This window comes from Zea mays, chromosome 9, assembly GCF_902167145.1.
Source record: "Zea mays cultivar B73 chromosome 9, Zm-B73-REFERENCE-NAM-5.0, whole genome shotgun sequence".
NCBI classification, from domain to species: domain Eukaryota; kingdom Viridiplantae; phylum Streptophyta; class Magnoliopsida; order Poales; family Poaceae; genus Zea; species Zea mays.
The window spans coordinates 107127137-107150306 of record NC_050104.1 but is presented as its reverse complement, the minus strand read 5'-3'; the positions used below and the strand labels follow the sequence as shown (position 1 = coordinate 107150306).

General features: G+C 42.0%; 1 protein-coding gene across 1 annotated transcript; it reads left to right on the top strand.

Annotated features, from left to right (window-relative positions):
- The first annotated feature begins 14525 nt into the window (after window positions 1-14525).
- On the top strand, window positions 14526-18035 carry LOC103638807 (zinc finger protein WIP2). Its single transcript, XM_008661621.3, has 2 exons — window positions 14526-15396; window positions 16902-18035. Exons 1-2 carry the CDS (start codon window positions 14782-14784, stop codon window positions 17481-17483), a joined length of 1197 nt encoding a protein of 398 aa, XP_008659843.1. The 5' UTR covers window positions 14526-14781; the 3' UTR covers window positions 17484-18035.
- Window positions 18036-23170: the final 5135 nt, after the last annotated feature.

Sequence of the window (23170 nt, the reverse complement as noted above, 5' to 3'; positions counted from 1 at the left end):
ACAAATTTTGCAAATGAACCCAGATTAGAAAAGTACCAAAATAAAACTTGAACTTAAAATCTATGAAATTTTGTAGTTGACAACCTTGAATTCATTTACAGCCTTAAATAGTCAATTTACACTCGGATTGTTCTAATATGTGGATAACAAAACTGCAATATAAACATGAAGTAAGTGATAGACGGAGTGGTAGAGTGGCTACACGTGAGGGTGATGTTATGTGGGTTCGATTCCCACCAGCCACATAGCCATGATTTTGCGCGAAGAATGCCACGAATTGCGAGGCCCTGTCCTAATAAGAATATTTGTTGCTATTTTTAAAACACATTTTATGTTTCCCGGAAAAGCTTTTCACTGGCGGTTTTCTTAGCCCGACCGCTAATGGAAATCGACTTCTACTGGCGGGTCTCAGTTACCAAACTGTACAAATATTTTTTTCTATTGGCCCCTTGCACTGGCGATTCTAAAAAACGCCACTACAAATGTGTTCACAACCGTATGTATAGATCTTCTCTGTACTAGTGTAAGGGCTAGTTAAAAACTTGAATCCCCTTCGGGATTTCTGAGGATTGAGGGAAAATTTAGCTTAATTTTCCCCTCCCTTTTCGGGAATACCGAACGGAATTTAAGTTTCAAAATAGCCCTCAAAATTGTTTTCGTCTCGAAGGAGCTCGCATGTATGCGAAAAATGGCCATGGAGTGGGGCTACAGATGGCAATGGGTACCCAAAACTCAAATACCCAACGGGTTTTACCCAATATAAAGGCGGCACAGAATGATTTCTTTACCCGCGGGTATATTAATGGGTAAGAACCTCTACCCGTTGGGTAGAGGAGTACAAGTACGGGTTGGTACTACCCATACCCGTGTACCCATGGGTAGAATATACCTGCATCATACTACTATAACCATCTAATATAGCTCATCTTAGCAAAAAGAAATCCTTATCTAGCTATCATTTTTTTAGCTATCAAGTTATGCAATCATATGTTTTGTTATATTTGAAGTTGGAACTTATTTTTGTGTTTTATTTGATATTTTGAGTGATTGGTATATTAGAATTTAAGACTTCCTTAGCGAGTATGCATGGGTTACTCGACGAGTAAATTTACCAGCGTGGGTACGATTATGGTAAAATTCTATATATGCGAGCATATATAGGTAATCCGACGGATAGAGTTCTTTTTGATGGTACAAATATGAAATGATACTACGCTACATGTATGTACTCGCAGCCATCCCTAGGTGGGGCTTGGTGGCTATGGGCCGGGCAACGGGGAAGAAGAAACAACAACAAAGAAACGATAGGAAAGAACGAACCTATACATATGTACAATAACTCAATAAGTGGTAGTTATGGGTAACTTTTTGTAACTCCAAAATTTAGTTGGTGGAGCATCCTGAGGAGCTCAATCAAAATAATGAATCTAGTCTCTGGACCAACCATTTTTAGTAAATCTAAATTTCATGGATCTAAACCATTTAGCTAACTTTTTATGGAGTTAATCTATTTTAGTGAATCTAGAGTTGTTCTAAACAGGCCATACGAATCAAAAGTTTCATCTTTCAAAGATCCACTACGGTTCGATCCACAAAATGTTCATGCATCATGTATCTTTGGGGAGGGTGTTTGCAACTATACTAATTTCAAAGTTCAACTATACATGTACATTGTTTAATTTGAATTTAATGGTTGCACATAATTTTGTTCGCTCAATAGGAAGTATCACAAAGGAAACCAATTAACTACTTAGTTATTTGGCAGTAAAATTATGTATAAAACCTACTTTGTGTATCTAGAAATAATATATTCAAGTTTTCCTAAACTATATAAGGTACTATTGGTGAATTAACACTTTGAAGTCACTTGTAATCATACAAACACATGCCAAGAATTTTAAAATTAATTTGAATTTATTCCATCACATGTAACTCTGTTCTTCAATTAACACTACTGGAAAATGAGTCTTTGCCGAGTGCCAAGTAATTGGCCGAGTGTTTTATTGGCCACTCGGCAAAGAAGATCTTTGCTGAGTGATTGTTTATCACTCGGCAAAGATATTCTTTGCGGAGTGTTTTTTTTGCACGCGCGAAGAATTTCTTTGCCGAGTGTTTTCTTTTTACACTTGGTAAAGCCAATTTTTAAATCATATTTGAAGCAGTAAATTAATTTAAATGAAAATGGTTTTAAATATAAAGATGTATAACTCATCAAGATGTACAATTTTTATTTTGGTCATTTCTTCTTGTAACAAAGTAAAAAATAAATTTGTTCACAAAACCTACATACCTCTCTTGTAGTTTATGAAACAAGAGAGATGTATAAGATTTGCGAACAATGTTATAACCACCATGTTGGATGAACAAATGACCAAATAACCAAAATAAACATTGTAGATCTTGAAAAGTTATAGAATTTTGTAGTTTACAACTTTTTCATTTGAAGTCATCTTGTCAACAAAAACTATGTCTGAATTTGAAAATTTTAAATTTTGAATTTCACAAACGACCTCGGATGGAAAAACCACTAAAATGAAAGTTGTATGTCATAAAAAGTTATGAAACTTTGTAGTTGACTATTGTTTGATTTGAAATCATCTTGTCATGTAAAAGTATGTTTGAAATTTTAAATTCAAAATTTTCAAATGACCTTTGGGGAAAACCGCCAAAATTAATGTTGTAGATCTCAAAAAGTTATAAAACTTTGTAAATAACAACCTTTTGATTTGAAATCATTGTGTCATATAAAAATAAAATTGAAGTTTTAAAATTTGGAATGCAAATTTTGTAGTATATATAGTTTACTTAACAACGGTTAGTGAAAAGCTTTGTTTTTACTTAACAAAAGCTTCAAGCTTTTGTCAGTGAAAAGTTTTGTATAACCCTTCTTTTGTAGGAATATAGTTTAGATGGAGAGGACATCAAAAGCTTTGTGTTTACTTAACAAAGGTTAGTGAAAAGCTATTTAATCTTGTTGAAATGTTGCTATAGTAGAAAATATTTTAGACCATTTAATTTTATTTAAACACGTCTAAACACTAAATAGAGCCTTGTCGTGTACCATTATCATTTATGTTACCATTGTAGATAATTAGAAATACACTCTTACTAATTAAAAAAATAAAATTCATAACAAATTTATTTCTAATTCAAATTAAATGATTTTGGTCTCAAGTAAATTGTAAATTTGCATAGAATTTTTCTTAAACTATTTTAAGCCATATTTTTGTGCTTGGTGTATTGTTTCTTGTTTTTGTACCCATGTTTGTTGTATGTGCATGTGAAGACCCAGAACCTTGTAGCTGTACTGAGGTCCTTAGCTTTGAGGATCTCGAGAACCCCGAAGAAGGCAAGTATTCCATGAGCATGTTACCTATTACATTTAATGTTAATCATCGTTTTGGATAAAGTTTTGCTCCTAGTAGGATTTACCTTAGTAATTGTTTACCCTATCCTTGAGCACCTAGGAATTTTGGGAAAATTTTTTGTTGACATTGCTAGTCGTCCACACTGTTTAAAAGAGAAAAGTGTTTTCAACTATTTATGGAACTTTTTATAAAATATGTTTTTAGCAAACCATGGGGACTTCAGCATGGGATAAGATTTCTCAAGTGTCTCACCCTAAGGTCCGGTTCGTCGAGCGACCACCCGAGAATACAGTACAACCACAAGAACTATATGGGCTCTGGTCTAGACAAAGTAATTAGGGGTACATGTGTGGGCATTATTCATGGCAGATGGGAATAGAGGAAGGTTGTTTGGCCACACCTACGCTTGGCTAGGCGGTGGGTTGGATGCCCCTGAAGTGCCTACGTGTGTGGTAGTGTATGGATAGATATTACATGAGATTGCCTCGAAATATTCTGGCATGAAACTAATACACATAAAGGATCCTTTGTTAAGGTCTCGTAGTGAACCCTATCTCACCTCCTTAGAATAGGTGTATGGGTCTTGCAAACCAATGCAGTCGGGTCATAACACAACTTGCGGGTAAAGTTATACAATCTCTACAGAGTGTAAAACTAATTAATCGGCCATGCTCACGATTAATAGTGGCCTTGGGATCCTAAAATATTAATGTTTACAAAGGCAATACATTGAGGGGCTATTGCCCACTATGTGCGGTTCACCATGAGACTTGGTGAATGGTTCATTGTGGGATGCGATGAACGAGTTTTCAACATTACTTTACTATAATGGTTCATCATGAGACTTGGTGATTGATTCATTGTGGGATGCAATGAACATTGAAGTTATTGGATTGTATTGATGTTTTACATGATAAATGTCTTACAAATAAAGGGATTAGTATGCTTTACAAGTAAAAATAAAACTTGACCAACTAAAAGCAATCGCTTGAGCCAAAACCACTATATAGCCAACCTAGCTATCAAATAATAGGATACTTGTTGAGTATAAAAGTACACACTCTTGCCTTTTCCACCCCGCCATATGTATCTTTTGCTCAGATGTAGGAGAACAGGTGTCCTAGACTCAAGAGTTCTAGGATTACAATGAATTCTATGCATGCGATCAACCAGATGACTGCAGGACAGTCAACTGATGGTTTTGTATCCAACATTATGGTTATGTAATAACATTCTTTTACTATTAATAAAGTACTATGCTTTGATATAATCAAATGTATGAAGTCGATGTACATGTGATTCTCAACCCGATTACATGTATAGTGTACATTCGGTTTTGTCCTGAAAACCAGATGTGACACCTATCTTTGAGGCCTTCAGCCAAAAAGGTGAATACCGCAATCTGGTCAGGATTTGGTGCCAACATATGTACATAGACAATCAACCTTGCTTGGGATAAACAATAATAATGTTGACAAATCAGATACATCCAAATATAGTAAAAGGAAGTGTCATGGGAACACAATGCATGACAAAACAATAATGGAACACATATAGTATAAAGAATTAGATGTTAGGTTTTGTATCGACAGAATAATGTGACAAATCACATTCGATGCAACCGTAATAGTCTGAAACGCTTCTAAGTGTTGCACAACAACAACACTAACTTTGATGATAGTGCACCAAGGTCTGTCAAAGAGGTTAATCAGAGGAGGGCATTGTGTCATTTTTAGAGAAATGCACACAAGAGAGTGAGCAAGACATAATTTAGGTACAAGATTTGAAGAGCTTCCATAGGTTTAAGACAAATATACCACCTCCAATGTCCTACCAATATATATTCTAGTCTCACTAACAACTGTCCTACATCCAATATTGGGCCAGGCATGGTATTGTATTTGAGTAGCGTAGATGAACAAGTGTGCCCAACTGAATAGGCACATTCATCTTAGAAGACTTCTCCTAGCTATATATGATAGCTATTCAACTTTTGGTTGAACCCTATATATCATAAGGAATTTATTAGATACAAATATACCATAATTACTTCAACTAATACAACATGCTTAAGTATCTTGAATATCAAGTATGTACCAAAACCATCGAGGAGTAATTATAGCTAACGCCACATGCAGACAGTGACAGTGATCTCATGACAAGTCAATACATCTATGCACCAGCAACCATTTTAGAATTGCATTTAGACGATTAAATCCCTTTCACTTTAGATAGAGATATGGACAAAGCTTGGTGCTCCCGTGACTGCAGAAAACGATAAAGTACCTCAACAAAGAATGGCACTTCAGTATCAGTAAATAAATGGAAAATGTGACATACATTACAGATATCATTTCACATGACATAAGATATATCTTACAACTCGACAATTACATGCAACATTATAATCCACTCAGATTACCTTCCCTAAGGACTAAGAAAACCCATATTCTATCTTGGAGATGTTTTCTTCCAAAATACAACTCCAAGCTTGGGGCTACATGGGGTAACTCCTAAATACTACCTTCATTTTTATTTATTTGTCGTCGAGTAGTTCAAATTTGTGTAACGGACGACATATATTAATGAATAGAGGGAGTAGTTTTTACTTTTCGATTCTATTGAAGACATTCAAACTAGTTGTGTCTTAATACACATCGAAGCTCAGGGGCTATGCTATACGGTTTGCATCTAGTAATGCACTCTATACTTCTCGTGAAGCTTAGAGGCTCGTGAGAAGTATGTACCATAACATCCAATGAGCATAGGAAAATAATAGATTTGACTGGTTTTACCAGTTCACGTCCTGAAGGGGATACAATACAAGATAATAAAGTCCTTACAAGCAAAAGATAAAGTTCTAATCAGTTATGATATTTGGTATGATTAGTACTCATATTCTAAGCTAACTAGGTCTATAAGTCATAACCAACTTGTAACTCTAGCCATTGCATATATAAAGGGAGCTAGGGACCCTCTATGGAGTCATTTAATTCCATCCCATCCTCTCAGATCCAATCGCATCTAAGCATAGAGCATTCGACTTGATATACTCTAATCGGGCATATAGGCTCACATGTATGCGATGTAAGCATCGATCATCCCATACAGGACGTAGGGTATAGTTATTTGGCTATAACGAATGTATCTAAATCTTGTGTTCTTTGTCTTATATACCATTGCTAAATCCTTCAAATCCTCTACGAATTAAACCCGCCATGAGGATCACCCCATGGTGGACTGTGTGGTAGTAAACACCGACACCTGGCCACAGGCTAAGGTTCCCTTTACCATCAAGTTTCTCTACTCGATTACATGTCCCTACTTAATTTTGTGTTTCTTAGCACTGTCAACCTTCTCATAATAAAATCAAATCAATACGATGTTGGCTCTGATATCTCTTGTTAGAATCTGATGCATATATTAACATGTAACTGTCGTCCAATCTTTGAAATAATATTGTGAGTTCGACATGAGCTTGCATTGTATCAAGAATGGTTTAGTTGAATCTTGTAGAAATCCCTAAATGGCGATATTGAAGCAATCCCAAAAGGAGTTTACGATTAGGAAAAGCTAGCCATAAATTCTATTAGCACAACTGCAAAAGAATACAAGTAATTATCGCTCACAAGAACCCTACTTGACCCTCTAGTACCCACTAATTTTTTTGCCCTATACATGAACCTCGTGCAATACAACTACTAACCTAATTCTCTTTGGCGCTCCTACTTTCTTCTTACAAGTTACAACTTTTGAAAAAGACCCTTGTCACCTTATGTTGACTTGGTCGATGTCTATAGTCTCTACCCTTATATAATCCCTTCTGGGACCTCTATATAATCCCTTCTGAGACCTCTATACAAGCAAGTAGAAAATTATACTCCTAATACTGGATCCTGTGCTCAAGTCCTAGTAGCATATCTCTATTAACTCATATTGCAAATTGGGTTTAAGTCACCAATGCATCCCAATGGACATCGATGCTCCCTTTGGATTGCAGGTGAACAAAGGAAAAAATATAGGCGTTGGCATCGATTTGGGTGCCAAACACTGGAACGGACCACCTGGCGGTGCTCTCTGCGGAGGCACGGACCGGTCCCCGGCATAGGACCAGACAATCCACGACCTAGCGCAGGAGCGTCTCCTCCTCTACGTGCGTCCGGATAGTCCATGTCTGGGGCTCGGACGGTCCGCGATGGCGCAGAGGGTCTTCTTCGTAGCAGACCTAGATCTCGCCTCCCGTGAGGGACCCCATCGGGGAGGAGAGATCCTAGGGTGTGTCTTGGTGTCGGCAGGCCACCCAAGACGCCTCTAGTCTACGTAGAGCCAAAGAGAGGTGAAGATTTGAAATAGAGGGATGCTAAACTAGGGCTAAACTATAGCTACTCCTAATGCATAAGGTAAAAACGATGAGTAGATTTGATTGGATCATTTGTGGGGGGTACAATTGGTCGTAGCCCTTCATCTATATAAAGGGGGAGGTCTGGACCCTTTACAAGTCGATTCCCGAGTTAATCACGTAGATTTAGCTAACAAATCCCACAAGAAACTCGGAACTCTAACTAATTCTGCGCACAAGCGGACCGTTCGCGCCACCACCACGTACCATCTGGCCTACAGGGCTGGACCATCCGCCTGCCCAAAAGCGGGCTCAACATATGCCCTCCTGCCTTTTGGTGAAGGTTGATGTACCAAAAGCATATGTGCTACCAACAATCTTTGGAAAACACTAGATCTTACAAGTCACTTGTTCCGAAGTAAGAACTAAGCCTGATGCAAGTCACCGCTTTTTAATGCAATAGGGTGATCATTCAATAGAGCTCCAATGCATAAAGGTCATTTCATATTGCATCTTTCTTGGCCATGACCATTTGATCAATGGATCAAAAGATATAGAATGGAGGTGCCCCTAGCCTGAATAGATAAAGGGACTATGTATGTACCATGGGTTCATCGTCGTGCCATTCCTTATTTGAACAGGACAATGCATCGATGATGAGTAGGCGGTTGGAAAGCATCCTGACATCACAAGGTGAATAGATGATGCTTTTTGCGTCGCCTTTCAAGCCGTTTTATTCGGTTGTTTTGTTTTAGCGGGTGACCGGGGTTTCTTTGTTGGCCGATCACATAGAATGGCCTTCTTGCTAGCGTATTTGTAGAACAACTAATCAAAAGTAGGGCCGGCTTTGACCAGCCGACCATGTATGCTTTGCCCTTGCATCTCTTACATTGCTTTGTGTGGAGGTTGACGCCTCTAGCCATGGGTGGACTGTCCGGCTTAGTCAGCCGGACTGTCCACATGAGCACCGGACCGTTCGCGCGCATGTGCCGGACTTTCCGCAATGCTCGAGTCAGGGAGTTTTGATCGGCTGCTCGGTTGAGCCTGCCCCCTGGCGCCTCCAGACTTGTTAGTCTTTCTGCCCGGAGCTTTTCGAGCAATCTCTTCTTGTGATATATTTGACGTGCGAGGATCGCAAATAACGATGTTTTTGCCTTTGCCTTTATCGGCCACTTCGGGCCGAACTAAAACCTTTTTGCTTATGGGTTCTACTGTATTGACAGGAAATGGTTGTGTGTCCATTTGCATCTCCTAAAAAGGCAACCGACCCTCAATTATGGTCGATTGTATCTGTCGACGAAAAACATTACAATCATTGGTGGCATGGAAAAAAGAATTATGCCACTTACAATAAGCACATCTCTTAATTCATCCATAGGAGGAATAGTATGAGTTAATTTAATATTGCCATTTTTAGTAGCTCGTCAAATATTTTATCACATTTAGCAACATTAAAGGTAAATTTAATCTCTTCATGCCGATTTTTTGAACCGGCTATAAAGAAGAACATGCACAAGATTTGGCCTTTGTTGTCAAACAAGCTCAGCGGTATATACATCTACGGATTCATCATCTGAATTATCACGCTCTACTAGATGTATAGTACGTGCGATCGATTTTTATGTCTTTTTAAATCGGCTTTTACAGGCTAAAGCCTGCTGATGTAGCTGAGCTATTAAAAAGAATTGTGCGCCATCTAATTTGTCTCTTAAGTAGGATAGCAACCCATTAAAAGCCAGCCCTGCCAGCTCTTTGTCTGTGACATGGATCTGAAAGCATTGGTTTCTGGTGTCCCGGAACCTCCAGATATAATTATTAACTGATTCTTCGCGTCCCTGTTGAACTGAAGATAAGTCAGCTAACACTAATTCATATTTCCCGGAAAAGAAATGCTCATGAAATTTACTCTCTAAATCATTTCAGGAATTAATGGAATTAGGAGGCATAGCGGCGTACCATACAAAAGTGGTAGCAGTAAGGGATAAGGAAAATAAACGAACACGAAAAGCTTCCCCATCGGCCAATTCGCGTAGGTGTGCTAGAAACTGGCTTATATGTGCATGTGTACTACCATTTTCACCAGAAAATTTAGGAAACTTCGGTATCCTTACCCCTTGTGGATATGGGACAGTGTCAAACCGGTGATCATATGGCTTTTGATATGACTGCCCTACTCTGGCTACACTAACTCTGAGACTATTTCGAAATAGTTTAGCCATCTCTTCCCTAATTTTCTCTATTGCGCCGGGTGGCAAACCACCAGACCCTGGGCTGTGGGGCTCATTCGGTCGAGCACTGCTATGTCAACCTTTTTGTCGTGACCGATCGATAATGTTGATCGACCTGTGATCGTATGACGCGATGTGGTTTAAATATGTAGGGGGCGGAACATACTGCTGCTGTGGTGTGCAATAATTTGGAGCATACTGTGCAACAGTAGGTTCTTCGTATGCGTATCTGGTCTGTCCGGTGGTAAATCCGAACTGCTCGATTGTGTTTGCTACTATTGGGGCGCCACGCGATGGTCCTGGTGTGGCCCCAGACTGTCCGACAGGGAAAGCCGGATGGTCCGCGTAAGGGTTGGACTATCCAGGAAAAAGCTCGGACGGTCCAACCGTATCCAGGGGCGCCGATCTGCCAAGCAGGGATGGCGGTGGTGGTATTTGTCCTGGATATGAGTTCATCGGCATACCATATAATGGCTGGGGCTGCGAGTCCTCATTTGTTGCCGATGTATTAGACACAGATATCCTACTACTAGTTTCATATGATGGAAAACTAGGGGCAACAGATTTCTCCAACGCACGTGTTAATTTCCTAATTGATTCTTCTAACCCTCCAATCTGTTGTTTTATTTGATCTTGCCACTGATCTACATAATGTTATAGATTGGATGTCGTTGGGTTTACTTACATTGGGGACTTGAAGCGAAGATAGAAGAGATGCGACGTTGGTCTCTCCATGTTTGACAACCTTTTGGTGGCGATCCACCGTGTATTGTGACAAGAATTTCTCCTTCGCTTGACGTATGTAAGGCATGTTTGGTAGGCTCTCCCAGACGCCACACCGCGCCACACTCTGGTGTGGCGCTCAAATTGGCCGCCGCACCTTAGGCGTGGTGCGGCGCCGTAGGTGCCAGTCCAAACAGCCCAGTAGTCTTCGTAATGTTGTTGCCCCTCAGCCGTTAGACTTTCAACAGCCAGCTTTAAGATATTATCTAGGGAAATATCGGTGTGATCTTTAGAACCGACCATTTAAGGGCCTGATTTTTAGTAGATCTAGACACCTGATCCTAGCGAAGTCGTCGAAAAGTGTGTTGGCGTCGAACTGGGCGCCAAACACTGGAACAGACCGCCTGGCGGTGCTCTCTGTGGAGGCACCGACGGTCCGTCGCACAGGGCCAGACGGTCCGCGACCTGGCGCAGGAGCGTCTCCTCCTCTACATACATCCAGACGGTCCGCGTCTGGGGCTCGAACGGTCCGCATCTGGGGCTTGGACGGTCCGCGATGGCGCAGAGGGTCTTCTTCGCAGCAGACCTATATCTCACCTCCCGGGAGCGACCCCGTCAGGGAGGAGAGATCCCAGGGTGTGTCTTGGCGTCGCCAGGTCACCCAAGACGCCTGTAGTCGACGTAGAGCCGAAGGGAGGCGAAGATTTGAGGTAGATGGAGGCTAAATTAGGGCTAAACTAGAGCTACTCCTAATGCATAAGGTCAAAACGATGAGTAGATTTGATTTGATCGATTGTGGAGGATACAATCGGTCGTAGCCCTTCATCTATATAAAGGGATCGGAGAAGTCTAGACCCGTTATAAGTCGGTTCCCAAGTTAATCACATAGAATTAGCTAACAAATCTCATAAAAAACTCTGAACATAACTGATTCTGTACACGTGAACTATTCGCGTCACCACCGCAACCGTCCGGCCCTATAGGCCGGACCGTCCACCTGCCCAAAAGCGGGCTCAACAATAGGACTCCCGTTCCTATCGATTGAGTCATTGTAGCACCTGACCCAGGGTTCACAGGAACTGCACATTGGAAATTTCCTTTGCGTTTGATTCCATAAGAAATCCATCGAAAAAAATTCTACTCAAACATCATGTTTTGGTTTTCCGTATTTCTCCAATTGCAATTCTACAAACATCGGGTGTTTTTTAATTCATTGTTTTGCATATACATTCCTATCTTCTTATTTCTATGTTTTTCCTATTCCTTCTTTTTTCCCCTTCAGGGCTTGTTCGGTTAGCTCTCAATCCATGTGGATTGAGCGGGATTGGATGGGTTTGAATCCCAAACAGCTCAAACTTCTTCACAATTTTTTCCAATCCCATCCAATCCATGTGTATTGGGAATAACCGAACAAGCCCTCAGTCACGCGTTGCATAGGGGCCCGAGCCTGCTGAACCAGCCACGGCGTCCGACGCCCTAGTCAAAGCCCGAATTTCACCGGCAAGTAGCGATCCATGTACAGTTTCCAAGCACAGATTGCACTAGGACCAAGGTGAAGGCAACAGGTAGCTCCGCTCGCTAGCTGAAGGCAACAGGTAGCTCGCCTGTCAAGGACCCAAGGCGAACTGCTTCCCTGTCGCAAATAGAGAAGTAATAATCAACTGATCAAAGCGAACACGGAGCTCGTTAAGCATTCAAACAAATAGACAAGGCGACAACCACGCGTAGAGTAATTGTTTAATCACCAAGGCAATCTAGTATATGACTTCACTTGCAAAAGCTGCTGGGCCCAAAAGCTCTGCTTTAGTATTCCACTACCCACAAAGCAAAAAGTGGCGTAGCTAAGAGATACATACATATGCATCGCGACTTGTTTCATTTCTACTTTTCTTTTCTTTTTCTTTCTGCATGCGGCATTATTACTCCATACACATACGGATAACCTAAGGATATCATGCATGCATTGAAAAAGATTTTTTTTGCCATACATTCATACATGTACTATAAGCATATATATACTCCCCCGGTCCCAAATTAGAATTTATTTTAGCTTTCTAATGGATTCATAAAATAAGTAATGTGTTTTATACATGTGTCTAAATTCATCATTATCCATTTAAATATAGACAAAAAAGTCAAGAGCTAAAACAACAACTCCCTCCATCCCAAAATAATATCCGTTTTAGGCTCTTAATAGATTCATACAATATTTGATGTATGTGTTTTGTATATGTGTTTAAGTTTATTGTCATCAATTAGAATATTAACACAAAATAAAGACCTAAATCAAATAGTGTATTGGGAGTTGAGACGGAGGGAGTACTAATTTGGAATACAAGGAGTATTTTTTGTGCATATTTTGTACAGTATACGGTAATTTGTATTCTAGTGACTGCGTCCTCCAAAACTACGCTCTTTTTTTGTAATTATAAGCGTGCGCTGGCCGAGCAGCTGTGTGTTACTTCCTGGCACACCACCTACTAGTCGTAGCCGCCTCTCCTGGCCCTCTAATTAAACTTTCTCTCTCTAGGTGGGACACACCGGTCCAACATGCATGTACCGCTAGCATGATGCATGCATGAAGCTTGTTGTCACGGAGCCATCTAGGTACTAGTCTATCTCCTTCTCTGTGATCGTCTCTGTTTAATTCTGAGCATGTTTAGGACTTGACACGCGCATGTGCACGTTATAGTACTCGTCTAACTTATTGTTCTGTCGCGGAGCATGATCTTAGTAACACATATGATTACACACTCGTCTATTTTTAAGTGACAAATATATATATATATATATAGTTCGTGTAAACGCTATGATCCCGAAGAATGGAGATAAAGGGTCGGCGGTGGTTGGTGACGGCGGCGCGAATGACGGTGTCACGGGAGAGGGGGAGCTAGCTAAGGATGGCGAGGTTGCGGAAAAGGGAGAGGGTCGAGGGATAAAATATGATTCATAATATTGTTTCTTGGATTTGAGTAAGGAAGAGTGGTTATTCGGCTATCTGAACCGTTGGTTTTGACAGTGTGTAATTCTGGTTGTAATTTTTTTGTGGATTTTAGTCGAGGTTATGGGTCGTGGGGTGGTTTGGCTGAGTGGCTTTTTTTGCAAACTTTAAACTGATAGATTATTATTAGTGGTACATATAGATAGAGTGTGTATATATTTTTCTCATATGGGACAATTTCTTGTATGCCACCAACATTAACCAATACCTTATTTATCGTCGTAAATGTTTTAATTCATTTTGTGCCACTTAGATAGTGGTACATAAGAGATTATGACATGCAATTTTTTTAGAGCGTGTTTGAATGCACTATAACTAATAGTTAGCTACTAAAATTAGTCGAAACATCCAAACAGTCTAACTAATAGTTCATCTATTAGATACTTTTAGCAAATTAGGTAATAGTTAGCTATAGCTAGCTATTTGTTAACTAGCTAGCTAATTCTACTAACAATTTTTAGTCAACTAACTATTATCTCTAGTGCATTCAAACACTACTAACCTCCTATATCACTAATGATAGTATGGAAGGATAAAAAGTGCTATAGAAGTGACGTTACCAAGTAAAATTATTGTAGCATACAGAGATTTTTTTCGTACAGGGTTCACGCGTGCATGTTTTCAACGAGTGGAATAAATTTCGTATGATGCATAGCAGGTGGAATATTTGGTTCCCAAACTATACTTCCAAGTCCCAAGATTTTCACCATGCATTTACTGAGTATACAGCATACACTACTACTTGAGCTTCAGTATGAACGCCACTTTCCGAACCTTTGCGTTTGTTCCTACTCGTCATCAACCTTCATCTATTCTCTCTGCTGTCAGCCAGGAGATATTCACCCCACTCTTGCCTCTTCTCTCTTTCTCTCTCCCACACACACTTTCTCCATACCCCTCTCTCTCTAGTGAGCTTCCCTTTCCTCCACTACAACCTCAATTACACCTTTAGGGCTGCAAGCACACGCTTCTCTTTCACTCTCTCTCCATAGGGAGTACCTACTAGCAGCTGCAACCCTGGCCATCTCATCTCTCTCTCTCTCTATAATAGTTCCCCATCTCCCTCCCAGCCACAGCTCTTCCTCTTCTTCTCTATCTTCAGCTCCACTCCACCACTCCACCATGGGAGACCCCTACAGCAATTTTCTCAGAGGCCACTACTCCCACTTACCTCCCTCCAACGCTCCCCCCGCCACCTCCTTCCCCAGCAGCTACGCCTCCTCCTACTACCTCCACCACCCGCCTCCCCACTCCCCTCCCATCAGGGAAGCCCTCCCCCTCCTCAGCAACCTGACGCCATCGTCAGCGACCAACCACAACCACGGCGGCGGCGACGTCCGAGATCACAAGGACGGCAATAAGCGCGCCACTTCGCGCAGCAACCAAGAAGAGGCCGATCAGGCCGCCGCCGGGGAGGTCACGGTGGCCTTGCACATCGGCCTGCCCAGCCCCGGCTCCGGCCCCAGCCCCTCCGAGTCGGCGGCGGACGGTGGCGATAGCCAAGAACCATCAGCGGAAGGGAGGAGCCAGCAGCATCAAGGCGTCGACCATGAAGCGGGGGAAGAGGAGGAAGCGGAGGAGGAGGACGCCATGACGGTGGGCTGCGCGTCCATCGGGATCGGGAGGCTGACGAAAGGGCAGTACTGGATCCCCACCCCGTCGCAGATCCTCATTGGGCCCACCCAGTTCTCCTGCCCCGTCTGCTACAAGACTTTCAACCGATACAACAACATGCAGGTGAGGGGCAGGCGCAGCTCATCCCTGAGTCTCATCGATCGATCTGACATGCTCTTCCTGTTCTTGCTGTGCCTGATTTTGATCGATTTGGTGCTGGTGCTGGGTTCCGCTCTTTTTTTCGTGATTATCACCCGCTGCGTCTCGTCTATCATCTTTAATTTCCTTTCATTTTTGTGAATTTCCTTCCCTATATCTTTTTGTGTTTCCTCTTCCTTGCTGCATGGATTCGACCATCAGAAGAGATGTGCATGCATGCATCCATCACAAGCTCAGGAGTAGTACTAGACCTGCAGGCTTGGATCATTCAATCCTCCTCTCTCTCCCCCTTCTCTCTGATCCCATGTACCTTTGATTTGATTGAACCGAGCAGCAGAAGGGAGAAGCAGGAGCGACACAGAGGCATGCAGTAATGGCTGCCGTGCCATTGGCATGGGGAAGGACTCTGAAGAGCCTGTGTTAGCTACCTAGGAGTAGTAGTAGTGTGCAGTGTTGTTGGAGTCTGCGCCTTATTGTGCCTTTTTTTTCAATTGGAGAGACTGCAGAGAGAAATAGGGGCAGAGAGAAAGAGAGATCTGAGATGAAAGATCTGGCAAAAAGGCATCTTTATCTTTGCCTGATCAGTTCCTTCAGGCTTACACAGATGTGCTTCTCAAGCAACAAACAAGGTCTCATCTCCTCAAGGCTCCTCCTCCTCTCTCTCTCTCTCGCGGCGCGCTCTCTCTCTCTACTAGAGTCTAGATCTCTACCCCCACCCCTGTCTCTCCCTCTCTCATCGCAACAAAAACCCCACCACGAGCAGTGCCGTTCATCAGTGACGCACGGCACAGTCAATTTCCTCATCGATCAGACCCCTGCCGCATGCAACATCCCTTTTGCTGCCTTGCTCGATCGTCTCCCTCCTCTCTCCTCAACATAGCAGACTGATGCAGCATCGACATGACTGTGGGTTGCGTACTGCAAGGTAGCTAGCCATGGTAGACCAGCCAGCATCCAAAGAACGAAGGGATCGAGGATCAGAGGTGGAGCTAGCTGGTCCCTCATCCTGTTCGCTCTCAGCAACTACCACCTGCCCCCGTCCGGCCGTCGCCTCGCTCCAGCACGTGAAGAGCGCCACTCCACTTACACACTTGCAGCTCCGAGCTCTCTCTCTCTCTCCCTCACTCCTCCTGCCTAGCCAGTAGACAGTAGACAGTCTCAGTACCCTACCCACACGGCTGCGACGCGATGCTAACTGCTCAGTCAGTTCTCATGCATGCAGCTAACGAACTGCATAGCTACAGCCTACATACTACTGCTCCGTAGATCATTCACACGGCAATACATACAGAGAATGCTTAATAACTCACATGGCGATGGCGTGTGTAGTAATTAATCTGCTATCACGGCGATAGATTTTTCCCATTTTTAATATCGATCGATCGATCCACTACTCCAACTCCACTAACCAGTAACCACTGAATCACTGATGCTATAGCTATGCCCTTGGATGTGGTAATGGTCTGCAGATGCACATGTGGGGCCACGGGTCGCAGTACCGCAAGGGCCCGGAGTCGCTGCGCGGCACGCAGCCGACGGCGATGCTGCGGCTGCCGTGCTACTGCTGCGCGGCGGGGTGCCGGAACAACATCGACCACCCGCGGGCGCGGCCGCTCAAGGACTTCCGCACGCTGCAGACGCACTACCGCCGCAAGCACGGCATCAAGCCCTTCATGTGCCGCAAGTGCGGCAAGGCCTTCGCCGTGCGCGGCGACTGGCGCACCCACGAGAAGAACTGCGGCAAGCTCTGGTACTGCGCCTGCGGCTCCGACTTCAAGCACAAGCGCTCGCTCAAGGACCACATCCGGGCGTTCGGCCGCGGCCACGCCGCCTGCGGCATCGACTGCTTCGACGACCTCGACGACGACGACCGCGACCCTTCCTCCGAGGTCGACCACGCCGCCACCACCAACGCTACTAGCATGACTACTACCGCTGCCGCCGCCGCAGCTAATGCTCACCGTCGTCACCACAGCGTGTGGAAGCCGCCGCCGCCGCCGCCGCCGCCATTGTCGTCGTCGAGCAGAGGCTCCGGCGACCGACTGCTATAGACCAGGGGTGAGTGCGTACGCTACGGTACGGTAAGGTACTACTACAGCAAGCAATCGATCCGTAACCCAATGCAAACGTATGTATATTGTTGAGTGTGTTGCGTGTGAAACTGAAACCATGCGTCGATCACTTAACCGTGCATGAGAAAAGAGCATGCACGCAAGGTTTCCATTCATCGATCGATAGACGTATATATAAGCAGCATGCAGCAGGGTTTATGTATGTATGCATATAATTAAAGGATCTAATTGTACGTCTGATTAGCCGTAGCCTAGCCTAGCTAGCTTCATTGTATGTGCGGACTTTGATCCATCTGCTATACGTATATGGTGGACGGTTCAATATACAGATTGTTAATGTTAACCTGAGAAAATAATCGTGCAGTGCAGCATGGAAGTGGTGAAGATATATACGTACACTGTACATAGTAATCCTACTGAGTCTGTACTTATATATACAAAGTTTTTTTTATTTTTCTTGTTTTGCTTTTAGCATGTTAATTTATGATGGTTCCATAATGATTGGGGATATACATATTGGGGTCTGGAGCTGATTGGGTTTTTTTCCCTATTTAGCAAATTATTTTTGTTGTTTTATCAGAAAGTGGCACAGAGTTAGTAGCAATAATTAATCCACATGAGCTGCACATTTCTCTTTTCCAGATATTTAATCTATTTTTTTTGTCCATATCAAACTTAACTTATTGCATATGGATTTAATGTAAGATGTTAAATTGAGGTACAGCTAGTAAAAAATTCCATGCAGACAAATAGTTGCAGATATTTGCCAAGCTAAGGCAGTTTAAACTCGTGCATGACTACTGCAAAGTGCACTACTAGTTGGTCCCTGGAGGCTGGAACTCTACTTTGTTCATGCAATTAAAGAAATGACTTTAGTGATGAAAATGTGCCATTCTTTGTTTAGATGAACTATACACGAAAAGGAAAGCTTATGTACTCCCAAATCACTGGGTTTTTTAAAGTCAACGTTTTACTTAAGAATACTTGTGTTGAGCACTTAAACTGTGATATATGTATATTGGAGTTCATAATAACTTTTACTATGTTTTTTATTCTAGATTTAACAAGCAGATTACAATGAACATTCCTTTTCCCAACCAGATGGAAATCTGTTTCCAAAGTTTTCTTTCCGAACATACGAGTACCCAAAACTATTAATCAATCAAACTGAAAGGGAGTAATATTTTTTTCTGATACCTGCAATGTATGATTTTTTTCCTTCTTGGATGCTAGGTATTTCTTGTGGAAAGACAATGTGGACTAAGTTTTCTTTTTATCGGTTCTTTGAAGTTCAATCAAATAATAGACTATGCGTTTGATGAAATTTGTAGTGAGCATACTTTTTTCCCTTTTGATGAAGTGAAACCAGCTTAATTAGGTAACAAATAAGGAGAACGCATATTACATTTTTAAAAGAAACTACGTTTAATTAGCTTGTAGCCAAGGTTCTAAATCTCCCGTTACGTGTTGGGATGTACTTTGTTTGCAGGTGATAAAGCAAATAAATTAGCTCCTATGTATAATTTAGTTGTTATTAGTGGCTATATAGCCCGACTTAGTCTGCTATTAATAGTTTGAGGAGAGAGACCACTAAATATCTTATCTCAGTATTTAGAACACTGCTTATAATTTGGCATTTCATATATATCTACCATATATGAACAACCCAATATTGCTATTCATATCAATCTATTGGTGCCGATCTAACACCAAACGCTAGGGTGTACCACTTGGTGGTGCCCTATGCGGCGGTGACGCGGACAGTCCGTGGCTCTAGGTCGGACGGTCCATGACCTCACTGCAAGAGCGGCTCCTTCTCCGCGTCATTGTCGGACGATCCGCTCTCTGGGCTGGATAGTCCGCGATGACACAGGGTCATCTTCTTCCTTGCATGAACCTAGATTTCGCTGCTGGGTAGAGATCTTAGGGTGCTCCGGGTCAGCAGGTCGGCTATGGAGTCCCCAAACGACGTGGAGTCGCCTAGGAATTAAGAAATCAAGTCGAGCAACAGATGTTGAATGTATAACATGATTCTTGTCCCTCCCCGAGGGGCAAGATCTCAAGATCGTCTTGGGGTCGGAAGGTCACCCAAGACAGCTCTAAACGATGTAGAGTCGAATAGAGGTGAAGATGATGCCCGAGGGTTAGCAGGCCACTCGGGGCGTCCCCAAACGACGTCGAGCCGAAAAGGGTATGATGTGTGAACTACAACTAGGTCTATGCTATATCTACTTTTAAGTCAGAAATGATAAAGAAAATAATAGATTGGTTCGGTTAGAATGTGCTCGAGGTTCTTAATCGGTCGTACCCCTTTATATTTAAAGGGATTAGGTCTGGACTTTTCATAGGCGAGATCCAACAGATCCCCACGGATAGGTTAGGATAAACACACATGTTATAAGTACTCTCTCCCGTGATAACCACACATTGAATTATTAAGTAATAACTAGACATGCATATGCATGAAAGATGAAATAAAAATGGAAATTATGTGAGTGTAAAATCTTTCACATCTAACCATTCCTTTACAATTCAAGTACATCCATGCATGTAGTAGACCCCTAAGCACCTGATGCTTTGATGAATTTCCGTGCATGTAGGTCGTTTGAAATTTTCATTTTCACTTGTGCTTGAGTTTTACACGGATGTGTAGCGGCCCTATTTTTAATTTAACTTGGTGATTCCGTGCATGTGGGAAGAAATTATGTGGAACATGAAGCACACCTGGTGGATCCCAATGCATGTGAATCTCATAGCTAGTTTTGCTTTAATCCTCTCATCTTTTTGCACAAAGATGTGTGCTTTGCTAAAGTTCATCCCTTTGAGCAACCTCCTCCCTATGCCTGGGATAACCCCAGCTTTCAAGAATGTGAAGCCCATGCATATGCTTTGCCCCAATTGCAAATGCACTGTGCTTTTCAGCCTGTAGTTAAGAATCACGAGAGAGATGGGACGATCTCTCTCTGTATGTGTATCCGTGTCCAATTATATGTTCATGGATTTAGCTGAAAAAAGGAGGTCGGAAAGGTAAAGGTGGAATGATTATACGAAATCTAATGGACGATATCTTGGCAAACTATGTTTGTCGATCCTACAGTTTAGGTTTCTTTCATTTGCAGTCTTGGTATCCCTGACTACGTACACCAGGCAATGATCAAAGTAGGAAAAGCAGGCTTAAAGTTTGCCCTTTTGCTATTGCCTGAAACATTAGCCTTTGGTTCTTTACGTCCCCTTTAATCTAGCGGATGTATATGTTGCTTTTGAGTTTTCATGGGATCCCCGGTAAATTTAGTGCCAAGTAATTGTATAGGATTATGGAAAAAAACAATTGTTGAAGACAAATTTATATACATATATGATTTTCAATTTTCTGAAACAAAATGTTTCGAAAACTATCAATGGCCAAAATTTCAAAACCTTGCCCAGATTTAATGAAAAATGCCATATATTTATTACCAGAGGGGTACTACTTGCCGTTACTATGATATTACAAACCAATGTACTGAAGTAACTGTACATCCCCAGTGATAACCTGTTGACTTGTCGGTCAGCTGACGAATGAAATGCCAATGCATAGTAGTAGGAGCTGTTCTTATAATTTTTTTCAGGGTAACATTTGGCTGCTAGCTTTTAATTTTCTCTTTTATGACTCACATTGTCTGCCTGGCCGCATATATGACTCTCCATCTGTGTGCGTCTGTCTGTATGTACGTATGTACTCAAATAATATAATGCCATCTAGAGAGAGTAGGCATTATATCTCTAAGCACGTACAATATATGTTTGTATGAAGAGAGACTCAGAGAGAAACTAGGCCATAGGGAAAGACAAAGCTAAATAAAGTTTATGCTCAAACAAATCGGCCGGGCTTAAATTATTCTTGAGCAGAAATTTTGTTCTTACTTTTTTATGGAAACATTGCCATATGTGTGTGTTCAGTAATCAGGAAATTCAGTTCAGCACGTTGTGCTCACACATATCTTTCATTATCCTTGTTGCATACATGGTGTTCATCCTTACATTTTTTTCCTAATAAGACATATTCGGAAAAAAATAGAGATTCTTCACCGTACGACGTCAATCTCTACTACCTATTAAGTCAATAGTGTAGATCACGACACTATCATGACTCCACCCTCCCCGCACATGCGCCCCTCGCTCAGCCAACTGTCCCATCCCCCGCCTTCCGGTGGATTTCCTATGCCCCTGTTTGTTTCGAAGGCGTGTATCGAAAGAGACAGCTTCGTCGCCGAAGGCTCTCATGTATGAAGCAGAGAAGAAGAAGTGGATTCATGATACTTGTTCAGCAAGAAAAGAGGAGGAAAGATAATATTGCCCTTGTGATACTTGTGAATCATGTGTATAAACTTGGTGGGCAGACATGTAATTGCACATACGATCGAAGCTATATCTTTACCCTATAAATATATAGAGGAACTGTGTCAGGCATAAATTTACCTCTCGAGAGCTCATATCACTGATTTGCTCAGCCTTTGAAGCTACCTTCGAGCCCATACAAGTGTAAAGCCGAAGGTACACTTATAATCATTTAAATGTAAGGAATGATATAATGCGTGAGTGCATTCAGATGAGTTATTTGTCTTACTTTTTATTGTTTACACACCATTCTCGTTAATACACGTCTTTATCTTGTGTCTTCTCTCTTGAATTAACCTTCGAAGAAGAGTTAATTGAAGGGAGAAGCTTTCGTTTTAATAACTTTATTGTCTTGTTCTTTGACATCCTTTAGTAATAAAAAACAAGTGACCACAACACTGGGCTTGCGTGCGGAGGGAAATAAAGGGGTATGCATATTTTAGGGTGTAGGGAGCGGCGGGTTCCTTTCATCGTGACGACTCAGCGAATTATACATTCACATTGATTTAGACGACTTTCACACAAAATGATTCTCACATAAGCTAGCTAAGAAGCGAAGCATTTGGCTGTGTGAAGCCAATTCTGACGAACAGAAGACAAAACAAATAGGCCCTATGTATGCTATGCCATGCATCTAGGGTAGTACTATCTCCATTCTAGCTGGAAGGATGCCATTCTGATTAGGATTAATTCAAAATTTCTTAATCAAGTTTAGCTAAGTTGTATACATTATTAGTATTTTATGAGTTCAATAGATATGCTACAAAAAATATATTTCATAATTAATGTAATGTTACATATGTTAGTAATTGTATGTATAATTTAGTTAATTTAAACTGGTCCGCCTCCTCGAAAAATGGTACTGAACAAAGAGACCTTTCAGCGGTTCTATCGACCACACCCTCTTCGTTCGTCCCCTTTTGCTATAGTAGCTTCTGCCATGATCAGTCACTAGATTCTTTTATTGAGCATAACCAGTTAGCGCTTACACCTGCTCAATTACGTACGTACACTCCCTTCTGTTCCCGTGCTTGTTTCAGTCATGGTGTCAGCCCAGCCATGCATCCACGCCCCACAGAACAGTGGTGTGTCACGAGGAGAGAGGGGAGCTTGGAGTGGTAGACGCCCAGCAGCAGGAGCAGGCGATCGCGGCTTTTGAACCCTTCTGCATTGACGATGCAAGGCAAGGCAAGGCAATGGGCAATGCCAGGCTTTTTTTTGTTATTATATGCTTGTGACAGTAATAATGCATAGTAGATCAGCTAGCAGTCATGGGATATTAAAACCGG